The 25,765-nt window shown below is 42.5% G+C and overlaps 3 protein-coding genes and 1 pseudogene across 7 annotated transcripts; 2 read left to right on the plus strand and 2 right to left on the minus strand.

Annotated features, from left to right (window-relative positions):
* Nucleotides 1–1,459: 1,459 nt before the first annotated feature.
* Nucleotides 1,460–10,764, plus strand: zbtb39 (zinc finger and BTB domain containing 39). 3 transcript variants are annotated; one of them, XM_088332350.1, is made up of 4 exons: nucleotides 1,460–1,577; nucleotides 2,674–3,636; nucleotides 6,346–6,696; nucleotides 7,651–10,764. In XM_088332350.1, exons 2-4 carry the CDS (start codon nucleotides 2,698–2,700, stop codon nucleotides 8,479–8,481), a joined length of 2,121 nt encoding a protein of 706 aa, XP_088188476.1. In that variant the 5' UTR covers nucleotides 1,460–1,577; nucleotides 2,674–2,697; the 3' UTR covers nucleotides 8,482–10,764. The 3 variants fall into 3 exon arrangements, with proteins under 3 accessions (XP_088188476.1, XP_088188474.1, XP_088188475.1); XM_088332348.1 differs by lacking the exon at nucleotides 1,460–1,577 and adding an exon at nucleotides 1,708–1,820; XM_088332349.1 differs by lacking the exon at nucleotides 1,460–1,577 and adding an exon at nucleotides 1,708–1,820 and having other exon boundaries at nucleotides 6,349–6,696.
* ackr5 (atypical chemokine receptor 5) lies at nucleotides 9,788–14,237 on the minus strand. Of its 2 annotated transcripts, none has more exons than XM_088332351.1 (2): nucleotides 14,171–14,237; nucleotides 9,788–12,942 (listed from the first exon to the last, which is right to left on the minus strand). In XM_088332351.1, exon 2 carries the CDS (start codon nucleotides 12,903–12,905, stop codon nucleotides 11,838–11,840), a length of 1,068 nt encoding a protein of 355 aa, XP_088188477.1. In that variant the 5' UTR covers nucleotides 12,906–12,942; nucleotides 14,171–14,237; the 3' UTR covers nucleotides 9,788–11,837. The 2 variants fall into 2 exon arrangements, with proteins under 2 accessions (XP_088188477.1, XP_088188478.1); XM_088332352.1 differs by having other exon boundaries at nucleotides 9,788–12,939; nucleotides 14,171–14,215.
* LOC148370046 (U2 spliceosomal RNA) lies at nucleotides 11,522–11,641 on the minus strand (annotated as a pseudogene).
* Nucleotides 14,238–17,092: 2,855 nt separating the features above from the next.
* pip4k2ca (phosphatidylinositol-5-phosphate 4-kinase, type II, gamma a) lies at nucleotides 17,093–25,215 on the plus strand. 2 transcript variants are annotated; one of them, XM_088332354.1, is made up of 10 exons: nucleotides 17,097–17,456; nucleotides 20,616–20,713; nucleotides 20,792–20,888; nucleotides 21,005–21,154; nucleotides 22,094–22,240; nucleotides 23,159–23,197; nucleotides 23,279–23,392; nucleotides 23,763–24,027; nucleotides 24,837–24,940; nucleotides 25,059–25,215. In XM_088332354.1, exons 1-10 carry the CDS (start codon nucleotides 17,292–17,294, stop codon nucleotides 25,137–25,139), a joined length of 1,260 nt encoding a protein of 419 aa, XP_088188480.1. In that variant the 5' UTR covers nucleotides 17,097–17,291; the 3' UTR covers nucleotides 25,140–25,215. The 2 variants fall into 2 exon arrangements, with proteins under 2 accessions (XP_088188479.1, XP_088188480.1); XM_088332353.1 differs by having other exon boundaries at nucleotides 17,093–17,456; nucleotides 23,159–23,392.
* The last annotated feature ends 550 nt before the right edge of the window (nucleotides 25,216–25,765 follow it).

Raw genomic sequence — 25,765 nt, forward strand, 5'->3', positions numbered from 1 at the left:
CACCCTTTTCCCCTCGGCTACAACAGCCAACAATAACGCACGTATTCCGCATTACAATGTAGAATCTAACTGGTTCGCTGAACAATAACAATGAAGTGAAAAGCTTTGTGGACTTCCAAAATGGCCGCCAGCAATGCATTGTGGGTAATCTTAGGACCTCGAAGCACTCTATAGAAGAAAGAGTACTGGATATGTTTTGACAAAATCAAAGAGTTTTTAGGCCAGCTAGGTCAGCATTTGAAAATCACCCATCAATCGCATAATAAAACGTTGTCAATGGAGAAGTTACATTCCATGATGATGCTGATCCAGACCAAGTACATCAAGCCCCTGAGACTGAAAAGTTTGGTCTTGCGAGTGGTACGTGGAACATGGTAACAAAAATGCACACTTTCCCACAAAGATTATGTTGAGTGATGAGGCCACATTAAAATTAAATTGTCTGAGTAACGGCCAGCAGGGCGGCGCAGTGGTTAGCGCGTGTGCGGCACATTTCTGAGGTCATGAGATCGAACCTCCTGTGTGGAGTTTGCATCTTCTCCCCGTGCTTGCATGGGTTCCCTCCGGGCACTCCGGTTTCCTTCCACATTCCAAAAACATGCATGTTAGGTTAATTGGCTGGTCCAAATTGTTCCTAGGTGTGACCGAGTGAGTGAGTTGTCTGTCCCTGTGTGCCCAGTGACTGGCTGGCAACCAGTTCAGGGTGTCCCCTGCCCACTGCCCGAAGATGGCTGGGATGGGCTCCAGTACCCCTGCGACCCTTCTGAGGATAAGCGGTGGAGATAATGAATGGATGGATGTTCGAGCAACAGAAAGGATTGCACATTCTGCCTGCTAATGCAACGACTAAACAGCAATATTAAAGGATATTAAAGTTCTACTAATGCTATTGCATTTGTTAAGCAGCAACAAAAGAAGCAATTTCATCTCAAATAATTTTAAAAACTTTTACCCTATTCTCTACTGCCAAAAGGCCCATCTGCCAATCCCTTATTGCCTGGGGCTCCCATAGACCCTCGCAACGCCACTGCATGAACGGGTACTCAAAAAACACTAGCATTCTGGAACAAGACAGAAGCGATGTCCTTGGATCATACAAAGCCACTATCACTAGGACTCAACTCCATCTTGAGCTCCACAGTGTCATCAACTTCCTCAGTCTGTTCATCCTATGACGGTGAATGCGTGCAAACTGCAATGCAGTTGGTGAGTTGGTTCTCTTTAACCACTAAGCACGTGAGGGCAACATTTCTTATGGTGTGTCTTGGGCAAGTACAGCCTGGTGGCGCACATCCCTCTCCTGGACAAATTATGTTTCCACCCTGTCTCGCGTGATAGGCGAATGCGCTAACTATGACGGAAACACTTGAAATGCAGTCTCCAAACTCGAGCGTGTAATTGCTTTGTCGTTCCGGTAGAAAGCGCCCGTGCGGCGTGCGCCCGTTTCAGCTACGTAATCAGTTTGCGTCGGGTATCGAGGATGGCTTGTGGCGCACAAATGACGTCACAAATCGTCAAGTGTCTTGTAAACACAATCGAGAAGCGAAAGAGCAACAACACTATGGAGGCTCCACCGGGTAAGCGTTCATTTCTCGTTTTCTTTCGTTACAAATATTTGCTCTTGACTGACGTCATGCCCCCCTTGGGGGACGTCACGATGCCCATACCATTGCTTCTGATGAGACTGTCCCTTTCCGGTCGCTCATCATTGTGGGATGCTTATGTTGACCGCCTTTAACTTGTCAAGCTGCCGAGCTAGCTTTAGTAGGTTAGCACATTGAGAATGAGATGATGCCGTGAAGATGCCTTACGACTATAATGTGAGCTTCAGAAGCCTTTCCCTCTCAAGTGTCGACCATTTTTAGTGTTGTGCCCAAGTGAAATTTTATCTTGCGTTTTCCTCTTCCAATTAATCATCAGCAGATTCCCAACGAAGATCTTTCGAGGTGCATCAGTCGATGGACTTGACAATTAAATTACTGCTAATCAACAACTATTGTGGTTAACGATAAGTCATTTAGAAACATTAAGCGTTCTCACCTGTGATGTTCAACTTTGTATGCAGCAAAGATTTCTACCCACAATGTTGGCTGCGCAATAAATAAATAACAGTCGCGCAGCAAATTAGCTTTTTCAATTAACTGTGAAATGATGCACAAAATGAATGAAGTTGTCGCTATATAAGTTGTAGAAGTTAACGTTATTTGGGTTTAATTGGCACACAGGGGTTTCTAATTCATTGTTAAAGGTGGAGTGGGTCCTTAAAAAGTTGAAAGTTATTTTATCTGGTAAGTATGTGTTAACAATGCCCAACTGAGTTCAAGAGCCCTTAGAGTTCAAACGTCAACCCAAACCCCAAGAAAGCTAAAAAAAGAATAGTTATTTCGAGCGGGTTTAAGAAATGCACGTACTTGCAGATGCATCATGAACTTGCTTACATAGGCTGCAATGATGACTTTAGCTGTTAGATCGCGGCAGAGTAAAACATATTTCAAATTCTTTATAGCTCATTTAACATTTGGGTCTCCTGGTAAGAATGACAATGCTAAGGACTGCTGCATTATTTGGGAGAACTCTCCAAATGGACATTTTGCAGAGGCCTGTGTCTTAGAGTTAACCTGCAAGCTCTGAGCTGTGAAGCGTACAACACTAAACTCATGCGCTTTCCTTTAGGTGGAAAGTAAGCCCGCAATAGTGATGAGGGTCCGGCTTCAGGGTCCCGGCCATGCCGGCAGCCTCCTGGGCCAACTCAACCAATGCCGCCAGTCTGGCCATTATTGTGACGTGTTCTTGCAAGTGAGCACACGCACATTTGCAGCGCACAGCGTTGTGCTAGCCTGCGCCAGCACGTACTTTCACAACCTGTTCATTCGGACACGGTCCGCCCCGGCTGCTGACACCATCTCTTTGGAGTTTATGTCCCCGGCCAACTTTGAGATGGTGCTGAGCTTCATATACACCGGGGAGATCTTGACGGACCTCATTGACGTGGGCGTTCTCTATGAACTTGCCGAGAGGCTGGGTGTGAGCGAGCTGACAACAGCCGTTCATGCCACCTTTCCGGACCTGGCAGGATCCATATCCACTAATGACAATGCCGGTGGTCCTGGAGATCTTCCCACCGGTTCCTGTTCATCTGCCACTTCCTGCTCGTCTCTTTCGTCGTCGACCGCACCAACGGCCGAACTCTCGTCTCCTGGCGGAAACGTAGAACTGAAGATAGAAGACATTCAGTCTCTCATCAGCTATGGGCAAGTCAATCCCGAACAAGCTGGGTGCAACGATGATCCATCCACAGACAGCCAGCTCCTAATCAAGAGGGAGCTGGCGGTAGAAGAAAAAGTTACCAAAAGTAGGCAGATCATTCCTAATGAAGCTAGTGGCATAAAGACCTCCTCGCCCTTGGTGATGGCCGAGAGCGACGTGCTGGTATTGACTGTTGACAAGCAAAGGAAACGTGAGCCGTGTAATGACGCAATGGGGCGGATGGAGAAGAAGTCGTGCGGACCGCTGGCAAGCGCGATCATTGAAGTAAGTGATGACGACAACTTCATGGAGGAAGGAGACGATTCTGACAAAGACCACAAAGACATTGTTTGTATGGAAAACGGCCATGGAAGCAAATCAGGCCACAAGGTAACATTTAGATGCTTTAAAAATACTCTGGGTTTACACTTTTGGTAATTTATTTATTTAGCCTCTTTGAAGAAACCAAACTATGTTTTTGTGTGAGGTAATGCTACATAGATATTATAGTTTAATTGAACTAATGGCTAAATAAGGCATTGGGAACACAGCCATCACTGCTTCATCTGTTTTTTTATGCTTTGTGCAATGCCACTTAAATGTTGAGCTCTGAGGAGCTGTCACATCCTTTTCGGCTGTCAGTTGCAAGCGCCAAAATGGCTGGCGCATCCCATCGAGCTAAAAGGCTCTATGTTGATGGTTATAGGGACAGTGTATACAGACGCTCCCCTATTTCCGTCCATTCAACTTACGCAAAACGGGGTAGATACAAACATTTTTTGGGGATGTCGAAAAATATCTGCACATTGCTGTAAGTTCGATTTTGTATTGTGTGCACCTTTTTCTGAGTAGAAGACAGTGCTGTAGTGCTTCTTTCGGCCGCGTGGCTCTGCTAGACGTCACCTAGCATCCACCCCGAAGAAGAAATCCGGCTTTTACTTCCTAGTTCGTGTGTAATGTAAACACACTGCACTGTATCTCTAGCACGCTAAGAACTTTGACATTTTTATTGTTTAATATGTCGTGCATCCATTCAATATGGATGGTGAAAAATGGTTGGGTCGCTTTTTTCCGTCCACTTTTTAATCACAGAGGAGAAAGTTGCCCAACTCTTCCAAAAGTAAGTTAAACTTAACTTTATTCATCTTTATAGTCAAGTCATGTTTATTTGAATAGCCCTTAATCACAAGGAGTCTCAAAGGGCTTCACAGACCACAGAATGTCAACGCCTAATGTGTAGCTTTGTTTTTCAGTACTATGCTTTATTACTCAGCCTGCTTTGTAACGTTATAGAGCATATTATTGTATTGAATGTTTATTTTTCAGTTTCAAATCAATACAGGTTACTTATACAAGCCTTAAACATACTTATATAAACCTTAAACATACATTCCATACAAACTATAGCAATGAAGCAACTTACGAACAAATTCAACTTACGAACGGAACCTATCTCGTTTGTAAGTAGGGCAGCGTCTGTAATTTGATTTCTAGATGTCACTTTATGGTGTACAGACGCTGCCCTACTTTCAAACATGACAGGTTCGCGATGATCGTTGGTAAAAAATAAACATCTCATAAAATGATATGCTCTGTATAGATAAAGTTACGTTTAACTTACTTTTGGAAGATGAGCTTTAACAGTTAGGCGTCTTCCTCGTCCGTGGTAAAAAGTGTCCAAAAAAAAGCGATCCAACCATTTTCTCAACAGCATCAAGCTTCCATATTCCACTTTCATTTCAAATGAAATGGCTCGCCTTTTTTTACACTTTACACCAACCATATTGAATGGATGCACAAGATATTAAACGATAAAAATGTCAAAGTTCTTAGTGCGATGGAGATACAGTATAGAATGTTTACACACAAACTAGGAAGAGGAAGAGGATTTCTTTTTTGGGGTGGATGCTTGGTGACCTCTCGCAGCGCCACACGCTCGTAGCGGCGGAAAGTAGCACTGCAGTACTGTCCTGTACTCGAAAAAAGGTGCACTCAATACAAAGTCCAGATATTTTTTGACATCCTGAAAAAAATGTTCGTATCTACAGTTTTTCGTAATTTGAATGATCGTAAGTAGGGGAGCGTCCGTACTGCAACCAAAAATTAGTGTACAAAGGATTAGGAAGAATAAAAACTATGGAGACTAAATTTGATCAAATTGCACTGTTTTACATTTTTTAGGGGTATCTGTTGCAGCAAAATCCCGGACCATAAAATCAGCTCCTTTTAGTGAGGCTGACGTTATTTAGATTTTTTTTTTTTTCCGACCAACTAGTATTTAAAAAAAATGCAACTTAATATGGTAGTTCATGTTTCCTGCGTATATTTAAATTAATGCATTTTTTTTTAATGAAGAAAGTTTTTTTTAACACTAGGAGGCGCTAAAGTATACACACTGTCCCTTTAACTCATTCTCCAGTTTAAGTCAAATGGCACAAGCCCAGCTTGCAACAAAAGCAGCGTCTGCCTTGTACTTAATGATCTGAAAATGTCCACGAGAGAGAGCCAGCGAGATGGATTTCCCCCCTTAAACCCTTGGAATGAGTTTGATATTGGCAATATCACACACCTGTCAACTTAAAAGTTTTCCCTGCATCTCATGCAATTAAAAAAAAAATCAAATTGTGTTCGCTGGGAATTATTTTATTTTCTTATACTTTTTTGTTAGACCGATCTTGTATTCCCCATGTCGGCTCCAACCCGGATCGTCTCTGTCACTGGCAGCAGACGTCAACGCCTTTGTCGATAGCTAAGATTGTTGCGGTATTCTACATAGTCTGTTTTGCTGTAAGTAAATAGGTTTTGTTTTTTGTTTAAAAGTTTTATTATAGCTTAATAAGGGAATCACAATTAATTAATAAGGAGAGGAATCTGAAGTTGACATATATTTTACATCTGTAACCGTCCTTCCCCAGGCTAGGCAGCTTCATGGTCTATGCAATGATACCAAATTAATGACGGACACAAAATATGTTTCAAGATTATCAACGTTTGGCTCATTACCAAGATTGCATCCATTCTGCCTGGGCAGTCCAGGGAACTGAGCTGTCAGCCCCAATTGGCATTGTCACTCAACATATTGATGCGCTCCCTCCCAAGCAGGTCTCGGGCGAGGTGCTTGGTTGCAGAGTCTGCGCGGCTCCTCTGCCTGTCGAGCCAGCCGCCCTGCGGAGACACGCCGAAAGCCACGTGAGTGATACAGGCCTCTGCGAGCTGTGTGGCGACACCTCTCTCCCGCTGCCTGACCGTGCAGCTGCCCTCGACCACGCACTGGCCCACATGGGCTTGCGGCTCTTTTCCTGCGACATGTGCCACCTGGACTTCTCCAGCCCCGAGGAGGTGCTCCGCCACCAGCGCTGCAGCGGCTCCAACCTGGCCCATACAGAGGGAGGCCAAGACGTCCAGCTGCACTGTGCTGTCTGCCAACAAACTCTCCAAGCAGACTTCCAGGTTAGTGTGGGGCCCGCTGCGTAGATGCTAAAGTCGAGCTCGAATGTGACGGTGGTGGTAGTGTGCAGTCAATCCAAATGGGATATTTGTTTGTGGCTCACATTTGGCAATACAGCAGTACCTCTTCGTAAAGGCTTAATTAGATCTCGTATCGTTGTTGTTGCTCAAATTGCTTGTATGACTGTGTAAATTTTCCCAATACGAAATAATTAATAATAATCTAAAAATAGTCAGTCGGCTCCCGTCCTCCCAAAAACATGCAATCCTAAATGGCTATAAAACACATGTTCCTGATTATTAAAACACATAAAATAGTAATTACACATAAAAAAACATTTTAAGAAAATATGTGTTAAATGTGTGCGCTGTAATGAATATGGGTGCAGGGATGTTGCAAGGAGCACTCACAAAGATCGCACACCTGTAAATTTATACCAATTTTCGCGTATTTTATCTGTTTTTTTATCATTTTTCATTGTGTACTGGTATAACACTTTTTATACAGGAATAAAATGTTTTAGAAAGGCAGATCGCATATTGCCCATTTCAGCTCTCATCCAGATTGTCTCTATAACTGGTAGCAGACAACGTGATTTTCGTTTGCTAATATTGTCCAACTTTAAGGGTGAGGTGCATAGCTTAAGATGTCCTTAAAAAGTTAAAATGTTCTTCATAAAGTATGTGTTAACAATGCACATACAAGTTCAAATAGCCTTTATACATTAAACAATTTTGAAAAGTGCCAGGGAGCCACTCGGCAGCTCTAAAGAGCCACATGCGGCTCTTTAGCCGTGGGTTGCTGACACCTGGGCTAGAGGAAAGGTGGCCTTGGCGATGGGAGGGATGGACAGTGATTTCACTTAGCTAAATGATCCCAAGCGTAGACTAGTGTGTATTATTATTATTATTATTTTAATCTGTTTTTTTTTTTTTTGTGGGGGGGGGGGGCTGCAGATTGTGAGAGAGCACATGCTTACTCACGTGGACGCCCAAAGCCTGAGCTGCGATGTTTGCCAGTCTACCCAACGCTCACTGTGTTCCTTGCTGTGGCACAGCCTGGCCCACCTGGCACTGCCAGTCTTCACCTGCCTGCACTGTGGGCGCTGTTTCGTGGAGCGGCCTCCCCTGCATGCTCACATGGCCTCGCACGCTGAGGACATCAGTGTGGTGACGGTCGGAGGGGACCACTTTTGGGGGCCGGAAGAGCTCAACTATTTGCTGTGTCCAAAAACTGTCCACGCGCCCTCTGCATATCACAGCCGACACACGCCCTCGGCTGAAGGAGGAGGGGGCCCTGGACAATTGGTCAAACGGAAGACCGAGTTGGCCCTAGGGGGGCTGTTGATGCCTTCCTCTCCAAGTAAGGTGCACGACGCTGTTTCAGCTTTTCCTGAAGCATATTTTCCAGGACCCTTGCACGGCTTTCCCAATGGGAGGGCAGAGGAAAGAAGGAAATGGTACCGATGCCGCTTTTGCGGCAAGCGCTTCGCACACTCTGGGGAGTTCACCTATCACCTGCGCATCCACACTGGTGAGAAACCATACCAGTGCAAAGTGTGCTTGCGCTTCTTCCGAGGCCGTTCGACCATTATTTGCCACCTGAAGACGCATGCCGGCGCGCTCATGTATTGCTGCACCATCTGCGGCCTCTACTGCTCCACCCTCAAGACAATGGCGGCGCACGTGGAGCTCCACAAGGACCGGCTGCCGCCTGACTTCAACATTGAGCACACTTTCATGTACAGTGACCACTCCAAAGAAATACCACCCATTGGAGACATCTGAGCTGCAGGTCGGGGTTTCACTCTGCACGCCTCAAGACACGTATTTGCTCAGCTCTGTTGCTTACAAAAAGTTCACTTTTTTCGCTCATCAAGTGGTGCTAAATTAACTGGAGTGTACTCATTTTTTTAAGCCGCCACTTATATTGTGCGCGCCAAATACTCTTTAATGTACAGTTTTGGATGCGATACTGAAATAAGTGATTAGTGACTGGTGCTAGTTACTTCATTTAAAAAGTAATTCTGTTATCCCCTTGATTACTGATTCCAAAAGTAGTGCTTTACTCTGAAAGTAACTGGTCAAAATATACCATATATACTTGCAATTAAGATGGCCACCTGAAACTGCTTAAAAAGAGCCACATAATATAAGAATTAGGACAAAAACATGTGCACCAACCTGTGGAAGCAGTGAAGCCTTCATATTTTTTTGCTTGTGCAATATTGAAAGCTTGCAAATGAACACTACATACCAATTTTGTCTTTTAAATGCATTCTCCAGTATTATTTTTCTTTTCTCCAGGCGTGGTGTAAACCAAAAAATTCAACACTCTTACCGTAAGTTCCGTACTCATGTTTCTCCTATAGATTTTGTAGTTCCTCTATAAGTTGCATCCCCTCCCCACGTGCCCCTACCATTGCTTCTGATAAGATTCAACCAAATTAGTGCATATAAACTGACACTGACTCCAGTATTCTATTTTATAGTGGTAAATACCGTTTATATGCAAGTATATACTGTCGTGAGAATAACACTAGGAAGAAATTTGGTGACCTTGTACTCGACGCTTGAGACTGCGCCACAGTAATTTTATTCAGTTGTATATTTTAGGTAGATTTAAACATCACCAACTCTCTCAAATGTTGTTTTAAGCATTATGTTGCTGCCGTATAGAGTGTTAAATGTTACATCAAATCATGTTACAAAAGAGGAACAGTCAATTGTAAAGGAAGTTGTCATTCCTGATCTGCTTTTAATAAGTAGCGAAGTAATGCACCATGTTGTGACGACAGTTCCGTTACAAAATGTTAATAACGCATCACAGTGTTTGTTACAGAGAAAAGTAGTTTCATTCGTAAGTGTTACTTTAAACGTCGTTTTTGGACCACTCGAAAAGCATTGTGCATATAACATGGCTACTCGGATCCCCTAGTTAAGCACCTGTTAGGTAACCTGTAGACCTGAGGTATCCAAACGTTTTCCTCTCGGGGCCAAATACAAAAAAAGGATACCTGTGGCACTTTAATCTTTTTCTCATTCTTTTGTTCTACTGTATGTTACCAAGCACATTTAAAACCATGTTGTTTTATAAACACACACCCAAAAGCTTTTCAAAAGGTTCATTTATCATTTCCAATACATTATAATTTATATGTAAAAAAAAGAAATGAACAGTCCAAACTTTATATATTTAATTTTTGTCTTTGGATATACAATGTACGTGGATAAAAACTGTACAGCAGATAAAATACATTTTTAGTTGATTTGCACATTTTAGGTTCATTTGGTTTTAAAATATAGACAGCGGCCAACAGGCTGCCAAGGGCCTTAATTTGGAGACTCTTGCTCTAGGCCCAAGGCATCCAAATTGTCTTGCCCATTTTTTGTGTACAACTTTAACACAAATGGCCTTCCAAGCCTTTGCATTTAGTCTCAACTTATTGTTGTTAGTCTTCACTCCTATTTATGAAATTGTAACGGTTGTTTTTGAATTTGTACTTTTATACAATGGACTCGTCTCTTTGGAAATGCCTTTTTATTGACAAGAATAGAGCCACCACAAAGAAAGCTGTGATGTCATAAAAAAATGAAGAAATTGCTTCAAAAAAGGGAAAATAAACACATCACACCAATGTTGACTAGGCACATTTCTGCATCCTTTGACCCTCGTAAAATTCCTGCACTTCCTGCTATTGTGGTAAGAGCAGATCTTCCTCTTGCTTATCCTTTAAAGTGTCAACGGGGGCAAAATTTGAAGTGACCCCCTAAAAAATAAGACTTGGTAAAATTACAGCTTTGTTTCTTGCAAACATAGCCCTCTAAAGTGGCTCTTTTTCCCAACACAATATGTTGAGGATTTTTTGCGTGGACAAAATAATTTACTTCATAATGAATTCTTAGAAAATCAGTCTTATGTTTAAGCTTTTTCTTTTCTTTTAAGTTTTGTCTTACCCTTTACTTTAAAGGGATAGTGTGTTATTTAGTGTCTTCTAGTGGGAAATGAAAACATCCAGTTTTTAAAAAAACAATGTTGATTAAAAATTAAACATTGCAAAAATACCTGAACTATCATATAAACGTAATTTTTTTTTAGCTACTCGTAGGTCGCGAATCTCAATTTCCTTTAATTTACATAATGGCCCCACTTAAAGGGATCTGAAATAATTGTCAGCCAATCCTGCTCCTAGGAGTATCCAAAAACCTTGTGAAAGGCTGGGGCAAAAGCATGTGAAGATAAATGATGTGGTTTGGTCACTTTGAATCTCCCCAGTTTGTATTTCACAATGCACACTGTCCCTTTAAAAAGTGTCTTGCTGCCACAAGATCAAGATCGAATCTGGGCTTTAATGTTAATGTTTTTTAAATATTTTTTTCAATTCATGAATGTTAAAATTAAACATATTCAACAATGGCATATGTTTAAATTCACTGTGGCATTCTTGGGAAAATAGCACATTTTTATAAGTGATCGCATACGATTGCTCAATATTGGCGGGAATATGTTCCCTTCAGCCACTAAAGAATGACACCCTTGATTTTAAATGTTATTAACAAGTAGACCTCTTTGATGTTCCAACATGGAATTTCTCCCGTTGCTGAGTCTAAAAAGCCTGCAGCTTGCTGAGAACAACTGAATTGTTTTAATTGCACAATTCTAAAAAAATATACTGGGAGATTTTTTAAGGGTTATTGTTCTATTTTCTTTATTAGTTCTCCGTTATCGGTCAGTTCATAATACGCCACCAAGCCAAGGAGCCGGGACACTTACTCTCAGCCAAAAGGCCGAGCTAAGGTCCTAGCCTCAATGCCTTGCTGCGATCATTGCGAATGCACCGTTCCCGGAGGTACTGCATTACCGGGCCGATGCGTGGAGTGGACAGAGCAAGCTCTTATTCCATCTCCGGATAGCAAAAATCAAAGTCGATTCATCAAGGCCAAAAATTGGTTTGGATGTTCACGTCAAATCTCATTGGAGCCCCCTGCGTAATAAGGGTAGCCGATAGTCTTTTCACTTTTGTAGAAATAGTTGAATAACATTTTTTAATTAATCCCGTTTCACCTGCACGCCGCAGTTTGTCACGCACGTGCGCAATTTGAGCAAAGAAATTTACGCTCGTCCGTGGGTCGACGTTTGGCGGTCACGAACTGATGTCCGACTGGCTAGTGCTGACGTCACTAGGCTCTCGGCCAATGCTTGCCCGTGGTCCTCCCCCATCGGGAACGGCGCTGGGCCCCGCCTCTACCTGCCGGGGCAAGCGACCTCGCACGGCTACGACCATGTTGTGGCGGAAGCTCGGGCTCAGGAAGTTATAGAGGATGGGGTTTGCCACACAGTGGAAGAGTGACAAGCATTGCACCACGCTGAAGGAGAAGTAGACGAACTCCACCATGTTGCAGCTGAACACAAAGGGAGACAGGTCGCTGATGATCATCAGTGTCATGACCAAGTGGTAGGGCAACCAGCACACCAAGAATACTAGTGAGTAGACGTGCACCAGCCGGGCATCCATACGTCGGCCTCGCCCTTCCTCAGGTGAAGTCCGTGCCTGAGTGGCGCGCCAGATCAGTGCATTGCACGTGACGATGACTGAGGCGGGCAGCAAAAACTGGAAGATCAGGCACAGGAAGGACAGCGAGACAAACCACTCCACGTAGCTGCTTTCGGGGAGGATGTAGCAGCCCGGTTCGTCCCACTCCAGGAGGTCTACGTGGACGTTCTCCAGCAGCGCCAGGATCAGGGAAAAAAGCCAGATACCTCCACAGAGGACCCAGCGACGCCGGTGGGAGAAGAAGGTGGCTGCCGAAGGCTGGCTCAGCGATCGGTACCGCTCCCAGGTCATGGCGGCCACAAAGAAGGAACTGCTGTAGAAGTTGATGCCGTATACCAGGCTGGTCAGCTTGCAAAGGAAGCGGCCCCACAGCCAAACGCGCTCCACCGTCACCTCCAGCATAAAAAAGGGCAACACTGCTATCACCATGGCGTCCGACAGGCTGACATTCAGCACGCAGAAAAGGACGCCGTCAGCCGAGTGGCGCCGACGCCAGTTCACCCACAACACTATTGCGTTCTCCAGCAGGCCCGCCACAAACACAAATAGATAGAGCAGGAACAGACAGATGCGCCGGTATTCTGCATTTAGCTCCAGTGTGCACTCGTATGCGAACCACGGTGTGGTGTTATCTGCCTGTGATCCATTGCTCTCCATCTCAGCTGCTGCTGCTGGACTTGAGTGTGGAAGGCTGCTGGAAGGAATCACAGAAGAAGGTAAAGTGAAAAAAATGTCCTGTCCTGCTGGAATCTGTGATTCAGACTCAATATTTATCCTTGGCTTCTGCTTTAAGTGCTAAGTAAGGCTATCTCTGTCCTGGCTTGGCCAGCAGAAGATGTATGCTGATCACAATCGGCAACTCAATATCGACAGTAAATATGTCTAAATAGGAATAAAAAAGGTTTTGAATTCAGAGATACCAATAATTAACTTCAAATTGATGACGGAAAGTTACACCTCTTAAATTGCTCAAAGTTGGTGGCCAAACCTTTAGGAACCGGTTCACAACCTAAATAAACAAAGAATGGTCGACCCTCTGTGTCCCCGCGATCGGACCATGACTGCACTGAGATAACTGAGATAGCTGCAGCAAATCCTGATTCCCTCAAGGAGACGGATAGATAGCTTGACCGTCAAGGTGCTAGGGTCTCTGTCGGTCCACAGTCTATGTAATGTTATCAAAGTTCTGTAAACCATCTTGAGGTTCTGTAGGTACTGTATCACAGTTAACTTCAAACACTATCAATTAATACATCAGTTCATTACAGAATGAATGTTAGGGAGTTCAATTGGCATATATTGAACCACTTGTCAATGTTTGGTCCCATTTATCTGTAACATTATTTGGGAAATAAAAGCAACGACTGTCCAGAAACTTAACACATCCCAACACACATCCCTGACAAATATTTTGAAGTCATAATCACAAACCAAGAAGTTTTGACGCAAAAACGAAAACTCTGAAAATAATCAGATCAGTAGATTGTGGGTAGACCACCAAAGAAGTCAGAAAGAGCTGACCAGCAAATTTCACGGATGATCTGAGAGAATGATCTTCATGCTCACTTTCAACCCAAATGGTCTGTCAAAGCTGATAGAAGTGTGCAAAAAGTCTGTCAAAGCTGATAGAAGTGTGCAAAAAGTGATTATATATCCAGAAAGAAATTAAGACTGTCCAGCCCTGTATGCATTTTGGAGCTTTCATTTTAAGTCCAGGTTTGATTGCCAACTCAATGTTTCATAAGCTGCAAGTTTATATTCCAAATGTAACTAAGATTCCAGCACCGTGGAGATTTACTTAAAACCCTATAATGTTGAGGCTTTTGGGAATGATCAAATAAATATGCAAATCAAAGCTTTTGATGACCACAAAATGCCGTGTATAATAACCAATTTTTGCCCAAGAAGGCCCTGGAGCATACCTGCTGCCTCCTGCTGCTCCTTGCACTGGGAAACTGTGCTGACGCTTGGCGGTCCGATGCAACGTGTGAGCTGAATTGACCCGTTCTGCCTTCTCCCTACTTTCTGCAGCGCACATGAGCATGCACAGCCAACAGGACATCCTGTGTCCGTTGCAAATCCCCTCGACTCAAATTTGGGGTTGAAAGGACAGAATCATACCAATGTAAACATTTCCATTTACTGCTGTGCATATTTTGTGCCAAGCTAAGATGACCAACAACTCAGCCTCCTTAAAAGCTACTGAAATCATGACGAAGATCTAAGTCCATTAGAATTTAACTCTATTGCTATTGTGCATTCACAAGTACAAACAACACAAATGTACAATTTATTATTTCATTAATTTTGAGTTTTAGGCAAGACTATCTTGCTCCTACTGGCCGTGTGAAATTACAAAGTGGAACCAGAAAATATTTTTTTACAATTGTCATTAAGTGCCTTATTTTAGTGAATTTTCTCTGTACTGTTTCACTCCCAAAATCTGCTGATAGCTCAACAGTTGCGCCCACACTTAACTTCAGAGAACATCAGCTTACAATCTTGCACAAGCTGCTCTTTGCGGTAGCACTTTGGTGGAGGGTCAAAGGTGGCAAAGGAAGCTTGGCCTTGGCCTGGCTCCCGTAGATGTGTTGTTCTTTCTGGGAATTGTCAGCAGTGTGCGAATTAAGTGATGAGAGACTTTCAATGGTCAGCATGTTCTGTCTTCTTTGCGTTGACAGAAAGGAAGCAGTCAGCACAACTCATCATGCACAAATAAGACCAAAAAAAAAGCAGTCCATGACCTGCGCAGCCATGTCGTAACGTCATTGTCGTCGTATTCCTTGTCTTCACCCTCAAAAACACCAACACCATTCATACTTCCTTTTATTTACGGTTGAAATGACAGTATCGGCTTCCAATAGCCAAACACCTCAATTTCATCGTAGGTTTTTTTCTTTTAAAAAAAAGTGTATTATTTGACCACTAGATGTCGCTGTATTGTGTCATGCAACTGAAAATGAATGCTAAAAAGCACAAATTGGAATCTACGGAGAGTCAAAGTGACCAAACTAGACTATTCTTCTTTTCATTTTCCCCCTGAGCCTTTAGCGAGGTTTTGTTTTTTTCAGGTACCTGCAGCAGCAAGATGAAGGTTTCTTCTAGGTGAGGCTTATGCAATCTTAGTTTCAGGCAGGAACAAGGCAATAAGCCGCCTGAGTGGCTTTTTTCTCATGAGACAATAGGGAGGGGGTTGGGGTGGGGGTGTGGGGCGAGAACAAACAACATATGACTTTGCCTCTTGTCAAATGAGCGCCCCTTCCTTGCAGCTATGATGTCCCTGCTTGCTGCAAAGGTGTGCAGAGAGACTGATAGCATGTATGAGACGAGGAAAAGCGTAGAGGAGGGGATAGTGCATGGGTCCTTCAAAATGAACGGCTGGGGGGGAGATTCTGAGTCGCTTGACTTTAAAATCGCTTAGTATAAAAGTTTAAATTAATTAAAGGTCCACTGTACAGTGGAAAAAGTCACGCTATTATAATTTAGTAGAATAAGGATTTTTTTAAGATAATTCATTTTGTAATAATGTTACATTATTATTATTTATATAACAATCAAAGAAAAAAAACTGCCTTTTTTATAGATTTTTCTTTTTTCTTGTTTTTTTTCTTTATTATTTGTTCTTCATTTTTTTTCTTTGGTTTCTTGTTTCCTAGTGTTTTACTTGTTTTTTTTTTTGCATTCTTTCCTTCTTTTTTGTTTTAGTTCTATTCATTTTTCCTTAGATTTTTACTTCTTCTCCCCTTTCCTTCTTTTTCACATTTTTTAAAATGTATCTTCTGTTTATTCCCCCCCCAGCAAAAAATAAATAAAAATAAATTATATCTATCTATCTATCTATCTATCTATCTAGGTCATATAACTTGAGAAGGGTGACTGACAGCAAGACAAACACATACACAAAAACAAAGAAAATAAATAAAAGGAAAAAAGTAGCAAAAAAAACACGATTTTTTGGGGGGTTCCATGGCCTATCCAAATGCCCAAACACCCAAACAAGTTAGGCACCTCGGCACCCAAGTCGGTCATGCTTTCGTCCCTCCAGATGAAACGGGACACAAGAAAGCGGCCTTGTCACTCGGGTCAGGAGACACAACACACTCTTCTGTTCAACAGCAGGGACTGACAGCTTCCACAGGTTTGCCCCTGCTGCATCATACAGGTGCCCTGCCCATCCCTTACAACGCGTCTAGACATCCCACTATCCTTTTCCAACACCTCTCGGATCATTCCTATCACCGACAAGAAATCTGGCCTCCACTATATTTAGACCTCTTTCCTGCAGTGCACTCATAACACCATCTATCCACGTCAATCGCGGCCTTCCTCTTGGTCTCCTTCCATTTACTTCTGCTCTGTAGATCCTCTTAAATGTTCGCTCCTCATCCATCCTCTTCATGTGTCCAAACCAACCAACCAACCTCTCTTATCGGTTGATTTGGACACATGGAGAAGATGGATGAGGAGCGAATAAATACAAAATATGTTTTATGTTTTCATTTTTTTATTTCCCTTTTACAAGCTTTTTATAGACTTTTCCTGCTTTTTTTCTTTTCTTTTCTTAAATGTGTCCTGTTTTTATTTAACTCTTCTCTTTTTCAATGTTTTCTTTTATTCTTTATTTTTTTATTTTCCCGCCTTTTAAGTAATTTCGTGCAAAATGTTACGTACTATTTAGCAACATATGGATCAAAGCAACAAAAATAATCTGAATAGCCGTTTAGGAGCCGAAAGAAACGGCTTTTTTCTTAAAACGAGCCTGAAGAGCCGGTTCTGTAAAAATAATTCCCATCAGTATTCAGTTGCACTCCTGGCCACTAAGTGGCAGCGCTGAAGGCCTGCTCACCGCAAAAGGAAGCCGCAAAAAAAAGGTTTGAGTGGACCACTGATGAGCGCAGACGGCGGTTCGGACTGCGGAAGCGTCGTGTGACAAGCTCGTCGAGAGGCGGGCCGCCGACGTTCCTTTCTTCGCTCACTCCCTCCCTCGCTCGCCCGACCACCAGCCAGCCCGCCCACTCGCCCTTAGACCTTTGCTCGTCGAGGATGGCTTCGCTGGGGAACTCGGCAGCCGCCCCGTCGAGCAGCCCCATGGTGGTACTCGCGCCAAAGACCAAGACCAAGAAGAAGCATTTCGTCCAGCAGAAGGTCAAAGTCTTTCGAGCTAGCGAACCGGTCCTCAGTGTCTTCATGTGGGGTGTCAATCACTCGGTGAGTGCGAAAGGAAGTTAGCAGGCTAAACGCAGCCTGTTAGCAGCTGTAGCTAGCTGTCAGGTGCTAGCCAGAAGGTGCTAGCCCCCCTGCTTGCTTGATTTACCTTAGTCTTCAAGAGTCGTTCACGACTCTTCATATTTGCATCTTTTTGCTCTATCAATAAATTTAATAATTTTGTCTGGATTGCTACGAACCCTCACATCGAATGGCTTAAGCACTAAGTAAAACATCTGCAGCTGTCAATTTAGCCACCTGAGAATATGTTGATTATTTGGTTGACTCGATTAAAAAAACAATAACATTGTTTTGTAGTGACAGGGCAAACCGTTTTCAAGCGATAGCTGCTAAGTCAAGTCACGTGATTTATATGTGTAGCCTATCATCACCAAAAGTCTCAAAGGGACATAATTGTACAGGACATAATTATACAGGACATTATTCAAAATAAATAAAAAAACGAGGAGGATCGGAAAGCTTGAGAAAGGAACACACATTAGGTAATCCTCCTTCGAAGATGACCAAGCTGCAATCGCTGTTGCATGTGCACCAATTGACAAATCATAGTCAATTCAAAAACTAAACCTTTGCTATAACTAAACTTGTCAAAGACGACAACAACGCAGCATCCCATCTCTGTGAATGGTCCAGGTGCTGCTCCGCTGTTTCATCCAGGTTCGTTCATTCTCACTTAGCCATCAGCCAGGCAGCAGAAAAGGACAGGAAAACGGGTCTGTATCTATTATAAATTATAGAAAGGGAATCTATGGCTCTATGAGTACGTGTGGCTAGGGGACAAATATGATTCCACACAGATTTTCTCCATGTTTTTTAAAATTTGTGTGGGCGAAGTATTTTGTAGTGCAGGCGAAGCCAAACCAACACTGATGTTGGTGACAACAAATGGTCTGCATTTATATAGCGTTTTTCAATTCAATGAAGACCTCCCAAAGTACTTTACAATGTGCTTCACACTTACCCGTTTACACACACTCACACACCAATAGGTGGGTCAGCCATGTAGCGCCTACCTGCTTAATCGCTGCATAAGGGATTCAGTGTCTTGACATATAACTCGAAGGAGCCGGGAATCGAACCTGTGACCTCTTGATCCCTAGACGAGCGCTCTACCTCCTGAGCTAATGCCACTTTCAGACTACAGTTTACACTCAAGGTTTTGCATCAAAAGAAGTCGTTTTGGCTGTGCAAAGTTATGGAATCCTTTATATAGAAGCTCATTAAACATGTATATATATTTTTTTAGACATTTTAACATGAAAAGCCTCATTACTATTTTGAAATGTGCAGAAGCTGTAGCAAAGACCTATAGTAATTTTATTGGATGAGTGGTAGGGATGGGTGGCGCTATGTAAAGAGTGCAAGCACCCCTTCCTGTCCTTTACCCAGCGTCGTCTGCGTGAAGGGTAAATACAATGGTATCCTTGTTTGCGGAATTTTGTGACATTATTACAAAAGAACTTTGCTCTCACCTTGAAACTATTTATGACAAAAATTACAGCCAAATTTTAAGTGGTGTATTTATATTGATAATGGACACAGTTTCTGGCATTATTATTATTTCATATCTTATCAAATCATCAAATGCCACACAATAGAGAAAATGCGCTGAAGAATAAGCTTTTATCTGGAAAGCTGGTTCGTGTTTTTTTTTTTTTTTTGGTCTCAAAATGTATGGTGTGGCTCTTCCGCCCCCCCAAAAAAATCCAAATACTTTTCTTTCATGGCTCTTTGTGCCAAAAAGGTTCTTGACCCCTGCAATAAGATATACGTGTGTCTTTAGATTTAAACACTTCCACAGAGGTTGAAGATCTTATCTTGGAATGGCAGAGCATTCCGGGTGCCGGGGCTCGAATGGAGATTGCTCTCAAGCCTGCAAATTTATTCTTGGCTCGATTTTTTTAAATTTAATTTAATTTAATTTATTTATTTTTTTTGCATGGGCGCAACCTGTATCCGATCTGATAAAGTCCATCTGAACGTCACTTATCCACTTTTTGACACCCGACCCAGGCCAATTTTATATGTGGTCCCATATGCGATCATTTGTAATGCATCTGGTGTGTGAACAGTCGGAGCGCAGTCATGCGACCTGCACGGCATTCATAGGCAGTAGACGTCACTATTCTGCCTTCAACCAGGCGGAAGGAAACTGAGTAATCTACAACACAGAAAAACACAGAGTGTCATTAAATAACACATTCATGGAAGATAAACACTTACTTAACTTTTTATTTTGTAACTCACGGAACAGCCAACATTGCATCACGGATTCACAACATGTCACTCTATTTTATTCTTAAAGCAAAGGTATCCTCTAGTGGTAGTTGACAATATTTACATTTAAATCCCACCACACTGACAGCATTCAATGGGGGAATGCAAGGGTTTGGGTTTAATAATATTTGGGAGCATAACACTCCTCTGTTAACATCCATGAGTACTTCTGTAAACACAAGTGCATTGCGTTTGACGTCACGTGCCCTCTTCTGCGCATGCATGACAGTTGTCGTGTTCACACAGGAAGATCAGATCGCATTTAGTTGAAAATGTGAACAATCTCACAAAAAACATCAGCTTTCACCTGATAAAAATCAGAATTGATGATCAAGCTCTGCGGTGTGAACTTAGCTTTGGAGTCACAAGTAGACCAGCATTTTCTGAGCGGATCCCCCAAGCAGGAACATAGGGGTAGATAGAAACCGAGAGACGAGTTGGCTAATCCATGCAAACCTTTGTATGTTAGTAACAGAACCTAAAGTGACAACTTAAAAGGACAAGTAACCAGTGCAAGTCTGCTAAATTTGGGGTGATCTGTTCACTTAGTATAGGAAAAAAATGTTATAAATTCCCCCACCTTAGAGAAAATATTGATTTAACACTGAGAGAAAAATCCCAGAATACAACAAAAAATTGACAGCATGTACCTGAACCCACTCATAACGCTAAAATATGGCAATCGGCAAGAAATGTTTCACCTGTCTGAAATATTAGGTGTTATTTTTGTACTTAATGACAAAATGTTGCAAATAAACCACATGCAACTAAAAACCTTGTTTTTCAAATCCAAAACCTCCCATGAAAAGTTTAAGTAATTTAGTTTAATTTACTAAAGGTGTCTTCTGTATGCTTTTTCTCCAGATTAACGATCTGAATCAGGTTCCAGTGCCAGTCATGTTGCTTCCCGATGACTTCAAGGCCAACACTAAAATTAAAGTGAACAACCACCTCTTCAACAAGTAAGATTTCCTAAAGGAGGCCACGGGGTGCACTTTGTTGCGACACTTTATCACAACACTGTCCTCTCTTTGTGGCAGAGAAAATCTCCCTGGACATTTTAAATTCAAGGAATATTGTCCTCAAGTCTTTAGAAATCTCAGGGAGCGCTTTGGTATAGAAGATCTGGACTATCAGGTACGTTTCTTTGATTTCGGTTTGATTCTGATAACGCACCATCAGATAAGCTTTCAAAATGAACAGATGTGTTTGTCTCAGTCTTGTAAAATTATAGTTTTTCCCAAACATGCCAGGTGTCCTTGACTCGCAGCCCCCCGACAAGGAGTGTTAATGACCAAGGAGAGGGGCTGCTTCTTAACTCCTATGACCGGACGCTGATCATCAAGCAAATCTCAGGCGAGGATGTGGCCGACATGCACAACATCCTTTCGGAGTATCACCAGGTGGGTCGGATAGCCGTCCGTCATGCATATATTAACACGCATACGTTTGACTCAGACTTCTGAAAATTCTAAGTCCTTATGAATGCATATTTGAAATGGGCCAAAAGTAGAATTAAGGGAAGTCTCAGTTAGTTGGATTGGGTCAAATTGATTGGAAAAGCTTCTGTTTGAAAAAACACGTATGGATTTAAATACTGTAGTCACATTATTTGAGAGGTTAATTTTGTTGAATCAATGTTCCCTATGTTACTTAAGCAGCAGAACCTTTTGCACACTTTTAATGCTTATATAGTTTGGGTAAAATCCAACATATTAGTACAACATAGAGGTAAAACTGGGCCTCTAAAAACTCAGAACCAGCCCGCGGGTATTACAGCCCCGCCCGAACCCGACAAGTTGATTTGAGGGACAGTGCCCGAAGCAAATCTGAATTTTCATATTTTATTTGTGAGAAAGGGGGATGTTTTTGGCTGGAACACCCAGCCCCTTACCGTAACCGCATACAACCTCATGGGTGCATGGCACTGAATCCGTCGCGCGGATTGTCCACAAAGAAAAGCAATCAGAACAATAACGAAGTGTGTTGGTCAACACTTATTTTGGAACTCGCGGAACAACCAACATTGCATCGTATACAACAGGATTTCAATAACATGTCACTCATTTTTAAAGCGATAGCTACATCTAGTGGTCGTTAACAATACATGCATTCAATCACAACATAGGAAGGACTACTGTATTTAAAAAAACAAGTCAGCGTTAACGAAGGTCTTCGGAAGCCAAACAAAAGGAATTACATTTTAGGTCCCGATTTTGGGTAAGGTTCAGGCCAAGAGAAATTTTCCAATTCTCCTGATTTTTGGACACGACAGAAATTTGAGGGAATTTTATCAAGGGTGTTAGCCCTGTCTTGAAAATTCGTGTTTTCTCTTTTTTAAGCACATAGTGAAGTGTCATGGGAGTACCTTACTTCCTCAATTCCTGGGAATGTACCGGGTCAGCGTGGACAGCGAAGAGACTTACCTGATCGTCATGAGGAACATGTTCAGTCACCGATTGGTGGTGCACAGGAAGTACGACCTGAAGGTGAACCCAATTTCTGCTTCTTAATAGCACACCAGTGTAAATGAGCATTTGCCAGTATTTGTTATGCAGAAGTGAATTCCTAGTATAACGTTTCACCAAATGACAAAACTGCTATCTGATTTTTTTTATATACCAAATTTTAAAAAATGTTTTTAAAGTATGGCACTTTTCCATTACATGGTTCCAGCTCAACTCGCCTTTTCTGGTTTCCCATCATGAAAAAGTACGCAGTTCTTGGTACCCTGTACCACCTTTTTTGTCTCACCTCTCACAAGGTTCCAAAAACACAAGCGAGTACTCAAACGTGGCGTCAGTTACTGCAGACCAATGAATGGTCAGAGGATCGTTATCAGGGTGCAGTTAAAACCAACCCGCCATTTAGAGTTGGCATATTACTTGAACAAGAAAACAACTAATTTCTTTCAGGTTTTGGTCACACGTAATTCTGCCCCGTGGTCAGTTGAGGAGGTGCTGTCGTTGCTTTGCTTGGTTGGCGATGAGCGGATCCAGCTGGAACGCGACGGAGGAACATACAAAAAAATGGAAGTGGTTCAGCTGGATAGTAAGTAATTTTGCCGTCTCGTGTTTTTCGGTTTCACTTTCGCGCTGCAGATGACGTCAAGCCACGTTACCATGCGGTACTACCTTGTAATGGAAAACGAGACTCTGAAAAGTACATGGCACCTGTGGCGAGGCGAGTTGAGCAGGAACCATGTAATGGAAAACCGGCAGTAGTCACTTTATGCGGACAAAATGCCAGTTGACCAAAACACAAAGCCATTTTTCTGCAGCTTTTTTGAATTTGTGAAATGTTTGGAATTGGCATTGGGCAGGCATAAGATTCTTACAGGTGTGTTTAAAATGTATTTGGAGTGAACCATTTGAGAGGAATTGCCATATTTGTTCTTTGCCATACAGGGTTCTCTGGTGGATCGGGAAGCGAGCGACAAAGAGCGGGTAAAAAGCCTCTCTTTTATTAGCATTTCTTTCCCCATCACGTTTCTTTTAAAGCAGTGTTTCACTGTTATTGTCCATCAGGGGAAAGAGCTCCCCACCTTTAAGGACATGGACTTCAGGAACAACATGCAGAAGGTGTATGTAACCGAGGAGCAGAAAGAGAAGTTCATGGAGAAACTTAATCGAGACGTGGAGGTGAGAATGCTTCATTATGCTGCATGAGATATGACCTTTGTAGTGTTTGCTTAAAGAAGGGCCACATACTTTTCATTGTTGGTGGCAGGTTTCAGTTGCTACCTCCACTATGAATTTTCTGCGCATAAAGTTCTAAGTTGAAGTGGACAGTTTCGAATGTTATTTGAGGTGTCACATTAGCTATCACATTCAATGAAAAGTTTAGTCATTTTTTGTTGATGGTTTTGTTACTTGTATTATTGATCAGTCAAAATGTGTGCTGAGAGTGAAAGATTTCCCAGGTGCACGGATTTAATTTTTGGCTTTCCAGCACTCTCCATTGACAATATTTTTGCCTGCAAAATTTGACAGCGCTCTCTTCCTCATTCAGTTCCTGGTAAAGCTGAAGATCATGGACTACAGCCTATTGCTCGGTATTCACGATGTGGGCCGTGCCGAACGTGATGAGGAGGAAGGCGAAGAAGTTTCCAATGAAGAGGAGCAGGAGGCCGAGAACGGCTTGGCCCCAGGTCCGACCGTGGGATCTTACGGCACATCACCAGAGGGAATCGCCGGTTACATGTCCTGTTGCAAACCGCTTGGACCCGGCGAGTTTGACCCTTATGTGGACGTCTATGCTGTCACAAGCTGCCCAGGTGAGTAAGCACTAACGTATAAATAAAAACTAAAAAACTTGTGCAGGTTTAAAAGGCAGGACGTTTTTGAAGCTCTTGCCCTTAAGGGTTTTTTAAATTTCACAACAGAATTTCTGAATGCACCCAATTATCAATTGCATTTTAAATACATCTCTTAAAAGGTAAAGAGACTTCATGGACACCCTGTATATCGAGTTAAAAACAAGCATAAATCTATGAAATATCATTTAGTTATGCATTCATTTAAATTCTTGTTGGTCAAGAAATGTGTATTTGATTTTAAATAACATAAGGCTCACCTAGAGGGAGCTGACACAATTGTCTGTCATCTTGCTGTTACAAGTACCTGGAAAAAACAAAAATCTTGCGAAAGGCTGGGGAGAAATGATAATAAAACCAGTTTGTTTTGGTCACTTTCAGGCTCTGTAGATTGTATTCTTTCTTGTGCTTTTTAGCAATTGTTTTCAGTTTTACCACACCATATAGGGATATCTAGTTCTTAAACTATCCTTTGAATGGGCATGTCACAGGATGCAGAATTTTTCGTTTATACAACCTTACATTTCACCAGCCGTGTAGCCTATTTCTTTTCTGCCCGCTCAAAATGAACAGTGATTACTATTTAACAACAAATTAAGAGTATTGGTGTAAACAACAAATGTCTATCCATTACTATTATTCTTCTGAAATAGCCTGTACCGACCAAATAAGAATCCAGAAGAACTGTCCATTTTAGGCCTGGATTTTAATCTCAAAGAAATGTTGCCCTGGACAAAAAAAACATCTGACAATTTGATATTTGGTTGCAGGTGCCCCTCAGCGGGAAGTGTACTTCATGGGTTTGATCGATGTCCTAACTCAATATGACACCAAGAAGAAAGCAGCTCATGCAGCCAAGACCGTCAAACACGGGGTGAGTATGATCCGGTTGGACCATGATGGAAACAAGAATGGAAAGGAGTCGCACACTTTAAGGCATTCTGCCTGCTTCATTCTGAGTTGCTGGTCTGCTCTTGTTCCTTTTGCCACAGGCGGGTGCCGAAATCTCCACAGTACATCCCGAGCAGTACGCCAAGCGGTTCCGGGACTTCATCTCCAACATTTTTGCTTAAACTAAACAATTGACCAAATCAAATGTGCGGGCGCACCTTTTTTTCCGCCATGAAGACAAACTACTTGCATTCTGTAGATGGATAGTGCAGTGTGCTTTATTTGCGTTTTCTCTGAAAGCCTGGTGGACCTTGAACAGTTTAAGTGTACAACTCTATCGTTTCACGTCAAAGACTAGTTTCCGTTTGGAAAACAATTTCTGCTGTTTAGGCGCCCTTCTGTTGGTTTTCTCACCAGGCACAAGAGGCCGCTGTTGTATAGTGTAGTTTTGCTTCAGCATTCAAAAGTAGGAACCATGAGCTAGCTTCAACAGAAGAGGAGCACTTCCAAAATGTCAAAGGTTTCTCTTCATTTGATTCAAATCATTGGAATGAACCTTATTAGAGTTGAACTAGCAAACAGTCGATTAAGGAAAGGACTGCGTTCACAAATGCCTATGTAGTTTGCGAGGAGATTTGCGTATATTCCAGGACGTCAGTCCCTCTTTTCTGTTGGGAACAAGCGACGACTATGAGCAGTTCTGGTGGCCGCTTTGCAAACTTGAACATGCCTTTACTTTAGAGGACTTTCCTGGTCTTGATTGAAGCTTGGACTGATGACATGCTGCGAGAAGCCCAATTAGTGCCAA

This window comes from Urocampus carinirostris, chromosome 3 (genome assembly GCF_059441175.1).
Source record: "Urocampus carinirostris isolate Australia breed hairy pipefish chromosome 3, RoL_Ucar_1.0, whole genome shotgun sequence".
Lineage (NCBI taxonomy): Eukaryota > Metazoa > Chordata > Actinopteri > Syngnathiformes > Syngnathidae > Urocampus > Urocampus carinirostris.

Bases quoted from the DNA above. Each gene is read 5' to 3' on its own strand.
- ackr5 (XM_088332351.1), bottom strand. From the start codon at position 12,905: ATGGAGAGCAATGGATCACAGGCAGATAACACCACACCGTGGTTCGCA.
- zbtb39 (XM_088332348.1), top strand. The intron at 3,637-6,345 runs GTAACATTTAGA...CTCCCTCCCAAG, and splicing joins GAAGCAAATCAGGCCACAAG to CAGGTCTCGGGCGAGGTGCT. The intron at 6,697-7,650 runs GTTAGTGTGGGG...GGGGGGCTGCAG, and splicing joins CTCTCCAAGCAGACTTCCAG to ATTGTGAGAGAGCACATGCT.
- pip4k2ca (XM_088332353.1), top strand. From the start codon at position 17,292: ATGGCTTCGCTGGGGAACTCGGCAGCCGCCCCGTCGAGCAGCCCCATG. The intron at 20,714-20,791 runs GTAAGATTTCCT...TCTTTGTGGCAG, and splicing joins AACAACCACCTCTTCAACAA to AGAAAATCTCCCTGGACATT. The intron at 20,889-21,004 runs GTACGTTTCTTT...CAAACATGCCAG, and splicing joins TAGAAGATCTGGACTATCAG to GTGTCCTTGACTCGCAGCCC.